This window comes from Anticarsia gemmatalis, chromosome 14 (genome assembly GCF_050436995.1).
Source record: "Anticarsia gemmatalis isolate Benzon Research Colony breed Stoneville strain chromosome 14, ilAntGemm2 primary, whole genome shotgun sequence".
Classification (NCBI taxonomy): Eukaryota; Metazoa; Arthropoda; class Insecta; order Lepidoptera; family Erebidae; genus Anticarsia; species Anticarsia gemmatalis.
Window position 1 is genome coordinate 1626135 of NC_134758.1, and position 6000 is coordinate 1632134.

Below are 6000 nucleotides of genomic sequence, written 5' to 3' on the forward strand. Positions count from 1 at the left end.
AGATGGAACCAAACGATATTATCTGAGATTTTTTCAATCACAACTGACTAGTTTCCAACCCCATTTATATTGGTTTAACGACACCCTCTGGGAAAACGTGACTTATCGTTCTAATAGTCATTAACTTCATAGTGAATCGTTATTTACTGGTCATAAAAACTACATTTTTGCTGAGAATTGAATGTCGCTTGAGTTTAACAACTAGGTACACAAGTAGTTTGCGATTGTTCCAAGGAGCCTGTTCCACCTCTTCTGGATAAGTATCGGTTAAGTTATCAAGTGTCTATACATTTACGGCCAATTTCACTGCTTATGTATAAATTTTAAATGACCTATTTGCTAGATAAAGTGACATCAGAAGATATGAAAACAACAGACTGTCAAAATTCCATCTTATAAGTTATCTAATACTTATCCAGAAGTCGTGAAGCTTAACTTTCAAATTTTACTTCCAACCAACACTTATGTAAAATCATGAAACTTACCCTCTTATTCATAAAAATATATAAAGTTATGAAAAGCTTATAAAGAGTTTTGTTTCTTTCACTCCTTAGCGAAATGAAAAAGAAAAAACATTTATAGTAGTAAAACTAAAATAGGTTTATAGTGTGTCTATGAATAAGAGGGTTGGAATTTAAATTATAAAATCTAGGTATTACCCTTTATCAATATGACTTTGCCACCCTTAAGATCAACTAAGTAACAGGTCAATTGATACTAATGACTATTCTTATCACTGATAACATTAACCCCTACTGATAGCGGCTGATAAGTTGCATCAAGCTTTCTTTTCAACTAAGTATATTGCTTACTTAATTGTCAATAAGTCGTAAATCAGGCTCTAATTAAAATATATTAAAGGTCTAATTCATAAAGACCCCTGTTATCAATGAAAGTTACGATAAATCCACCCCTTAGTAAATATTTATACTTAATTGCAGTGATTCAGCTATTTAATTGACTTTTGGCTTAGATCATGACTTTATAGCTAATTCTTTGAGTATTTGACCTTTCTCAAGAAAAGATAGTTGAGATATGAATATTTTACAATTCACTAATCTCCATTCGCAGGCATTATCGGGAATTTAAGAATCATTAGATTAATATAAAAATATCATTTTTCTCTACTAGGATCAACTCAAATCTAAAATCGTTTGAATAAAATTTCGAACGATTTTAGATTTGATGTGGTATTTTCACAATATTTTGGAAGATATCAGAGCCGAATTTTCTTCTAAGCATTTGTTAGTTATAGAAAAATAACGGCTTAGATAAAATCTATGCTAACGAAAACTAGGAGTCATTGTCCTTCCCACATTTGTTAGTACTTAATAGTGACAAACAACTATGACGTAAATGTGCGTAGTATTGCGTTCAAGCTGTTTATCGTAACTCAGCCCTCCTGGTACCGGCTCTGACCTAAGATAGTGCTAGACTATGTTTAATATGCATCTATGTCATAATAAACAACTATCGTTTGCATGTGCCTGTATTAAAAGTGTGTAGAGTTGAGTTGAGTTGAGTTTACAAAGTTTAAATTACTAAATTCGCTAAAAAAGTAACAGTAACCTAATTAGGTGGAATTTTGACAGGACTTTTCATTAACTGCCAAATTATACTTGTTCGTAGGCCACAATTTAACAATAATAACATATTTTTTCAAATTTTCCTATCAAATGATAACTTCAAAATGTGACGGTTTCTCCATTCACCAGTCAAAATATCATTATCATAAATTCCTCAAGTAAATACCGAACCCAAAAAATATATTATATGGATTTACCCTGCGAAGCTATTTTCAGCGTCGTAAAAGTTACGAAAATAAGCAAGGATTTTTTTTCATTTGAGTGAATCAACCCGATAACTAGGGTCTAACAATATCTCCTCTTCCATGATACTAAAACAAATTTTAGCATGTCTGCGACATAATATACTAAAATACAGTAAGATTCTGTCAATTATTTTTTCAGAAGAGTAATGAATTACTTAACCGAAATTTTAACATGAATCCGTATTTTAAGAACAATCTATTTTCTTTGTATAAACAAATCATTAGCACATCAATTGAAATCAAAACAACATTCGAACGATCGAAACGCGAGACCATCCCAATTCATACATCAATCTTTGTACTCAAATCACCCCCTTTTCGCCCACGCATTTCCCAATACTTCCCACGCACTCACTCCACAACGCCTACTACGCAACACACCGTATCTGCTGACGTCATTTATATTTAAATTTAACATTTATATAAGGGTGCTAAAGTCCAAATTAGTTCGACAGTTTTACGATAAACCAGTGACTCTGTACTCGTAATCTCGTGCGAACAAAACATTGTTTAATATAATAGATAAAGTGTAGCATGTCAAATATTAGTCGATGTTGAAATGAGCCTACTAATATATGAATTTTTCACTTCCTATTTTTGGAAAAACTCGTATAAATAAAGCACTATACACATTTACTCAGGCACGTTTCGTAAAATGTGTGGTTAAAATAACTACAGACTCGTCACGTATCTAAAATATTAATGGTTAGGCTATCTTTTGAGGTTAAAAGCTATCCAAACTGAACAGTAATTATATTCAAGTACAATGGTACATTTTGGCTTAAAGTTTATCTAAAATATAAATGTGTGATAAAATATTTGTTGCTATATTGTCGTACTATCAAAGTACGCGTTCGTTTCGTGCAAAGCGCGAAAAATTGCTATGTAAAACCATCAGGAGTAGGACTTATATCATAGATAGCAAAATATAACCTGATCTATGTGATTAGGATATGGTTGTATAAACTAAAACTTTCTTCCCGAATAAAATAACACCGAACTTCTGTCTTTAAAGACTGTGACTATAATCAGGGTGCAGTATCACACAAAATTACAGGTTACGTACTGTCATGAAAACCAGCTTTCCACCGAAAAAATACGTGAGATCGACAATATATCGAACGGGCTGTAACCGGTACAAACTAGTTCTGACGTCACAACTACGTAGAAAGGCCTACGACCGGTGTGGAGACACACCTCCAACACGCAATGTGGTTAATTGTGGTCACAAGACTTAAGCTATGTGGTCGTACCGGACCTCATGTGCAAATACCATTTTTTATAATAATTGGTTTTGAAGTACTTATGTGGTTAGGTCTCTTTAACAATGAGTAAGGATTGAAGGCAGCAGGCTTTTTTGGAGGATTAGGAAACTTTTGCTAATTGTGTGTATTTTATAATATTAAGACGTAGATTATTTAGAGAAAACCCCTCTGATTAGGTACCTAATTGACTCGAAGTGACAATGCATTTTGTTTTATTATTGTGTCATTCTTTGAAACAAATAATTATCCTGCGCAAAGCTAGGCTACCTAGGTTACAACAAAACATAAGTAAAGTTTGCGAAGCCATGGGAATAAGATAGAGCAAATACATTAATCGTGGACAACAGATAGAGATCTCAAGTCTCTATCTATTATTTATCTACTATCTCTCTAGACAACAATATTTTTATGTATTTCTATGGTGTTGATGGGAACTGTCAACGGTATCTTGATCATGAGTCTCATTGCTCCCTATTTGGCCTATGTGATGTATTCAAGGCTTAACTCCTTCTACATTTCAGGGGAAAACTCATTCATAGCAGTGCAACAGTGATAGGGTAAAATTATATTATTTTATTCAAGAACAACATCTACGTACAAACATAATATCACGAAAATACACCCACGTTTCACCTTAATAATGTTAACCCCATCGTATAAGGGGCGAAAATAAAGCCATTTTCTGAGCACGTTACCAAACTCCGGGCTACTATTAAGACAATACCTACGCTAGTAAAAGAACTACGATGCATGTGATAGACCACAATTTAATCCCTGTAAAACTCATTGCAAATCTTAAGGACGATCAAAAGAAATAAAGGTCTTGTTATTAGGCCATCTGTAATAAATTATGGAACACCTGAACCTAATATAAGTTCTACCAGCAGTTGGAAGTGCTTCATCGATCATAAAATTGATAACTATCTAATTTGTCACAGCAATTCTTGATTGATGGTCGTAAGTTTCAATCGATGTTTAATTCAAGGAAGCATTTTATTATTTCCCTATAAATTAGGTTAATAGATACAGAGCAATTTTCTTTAACCCATGAATGTCTCACTGCTGAGCAAGGGTTTCCTCGAACGAGGCAGGTGTTATGCATTGAGTTCACCACGCTGGCCAACTACGGCTGGAAAATTGCAGAGAGCATGAGCCCTCAAGAAATGTGTTAAGTGTTATAAAAGCTTTAAAAACACAATTATTTTGTTATTAATGTGTCGCAGTATTTTAGTAGTGAAGGTAAGTAAATAAATAACAAAACTATAAATATAGGTGACTGTACATACTAGATAGTTATATCTCTAAATAACTGAGAATAATTTATTAAAATAAAGTCCCGCCCCATAAAAATATAACAGGGTAACAAAATTTATTGGAAAAAGTTTTAAGCGAGAAGTTTTTCGCGCTTTTCCCTATTCCCGCCCACGCGCTCTTAGGCGACAGGGAAGAAAATAATGTAATTAATAAACGCCTTACAAGAGCTTTTAAAGGTAAATTGTATTTAAAATGGTTTCTTTGTTGAGTAATGTGAAATTCTGACTTATTTTCGTTATGGTACGTAAGTACTAAATAATTATATTATATCATGAAAATTCGTTTTTTTGCTTCAGTATGTTATCTAAGTTCCTATAACCCAATCATCAACACCTTTAATATAAAATCTACTGGAAGTATTAAAAAATATTTGTGATTTTAAAGTTATGCCGAGATATTTTGCACGAATATAAATCTAAAGCAAATTCACAAAATAATGTTTTCACTGAATATCTATATAAATAATCAACGTCACTTTGATTTAATTCTTAAAGAAATATAATAAAATTTGGAGGACACATAATGCCCGTTAATCAAGTCAGAAAATCTAGGTTCCATAAAAGATTTGATGCACTTTCCAAACGTGCAAGGAAAGTATCATAATGCTAACACTAAATTCGCGCGTATAACCTATCAATTTTCACAAAATTAATTTTACCACTTTCCAAAATGTTTGCATTCCATTACAAAAATTACATCACATGGTTTGACTAACAAAATTCAACCTTAAATACAACTTGCGTCACTTAACCACCCCAAAACCTATGACCTTAACTTGACATTACTTAAATACTACTTACTTTTTTCTCGAGCAGCCCGATCATTTCCGTAGGTTCGTTCACTTTTTTTTCCTCAGCCATTTTCGAAAAGTCACAATCGGAATATTATTTTATTTATTACGTGTTTTAGGGAATGTTAGCTAGCCGGTCGCGTGGATGACTACAGACTGTCAGTCACCCCAGAGTTATGACGCATGCGTACTAGCGATTAGCTCCCGGACCCCTATTTCGCGTGGTCAGTTACGGAGGCGTGCTATATGAATGGGTTCCGTAGGATATTATTCTCTATTTATAGGAAATAGGGTTTATTTTAAATTGGGGAGTTGAGAAGAGGAAAATGATGATGAAATTTCAAAGAGCTCTTAATATGTGTGACGTCAAGCTTTAGAAACTTACTTTTAGGCGCGCGTCTGATGCAAACAGCGGGAAACGTTGTTTAAAGATTGGACAATTGTGAATGAAACAATTTCATAATATTTCATGGTTCTAAAAAGTAACATTTTCAACTTTAGGATAATTTATTGCTTTCATACTTTAGTTAAATTATACTGATTAAACAAAGCTTAATGTAAGTCCGATAAAACGTGAATAACATTAGCGCATGATAATATTTGCCCACTTCAGGACAAGGGCCTCTCGCATTACGCAGAATTTTCCTAACACAGATTACCTAGAAATTCCATTACAGTTATTAAGGCAACTGAACTAATACGTTTTGTTCAATGGATCTACTTTTCTTCTTAGGAGCGAAGAAGATATAATAGGTTTGACATGACATACTAGGTACATATTTTAGACTAGCTGACCCGCG

At 33.3% G+C, this 6000-nt stretch overlaps 1 protein-coding gene across 1 annotated transcript in view; it reads right to left on the reverse strand.

The window, feature by feature from the left end:
- The window catches only part of nebu (solute carrier family 2 member nebulosa), a 53672-nt gene extending 48305 nt beyond the window's left edge, over positions 1 to 5367 (reverse strand). The window contains exon 1 of the mRNA XM_076122470.1: positions 5211 to 5367. Within this exon, the coding sequence (XP_075978585.1) occupies positions 5211 to 5270 (60 nt within the window). The 5' untranslated portion in view covers positions 5271 to 5367. The remainder of the gene's footprint in view (positions 1 to 5210) is intronic.
- Positions 5368 to 6000: the final 633 nt, after the last annotated feature.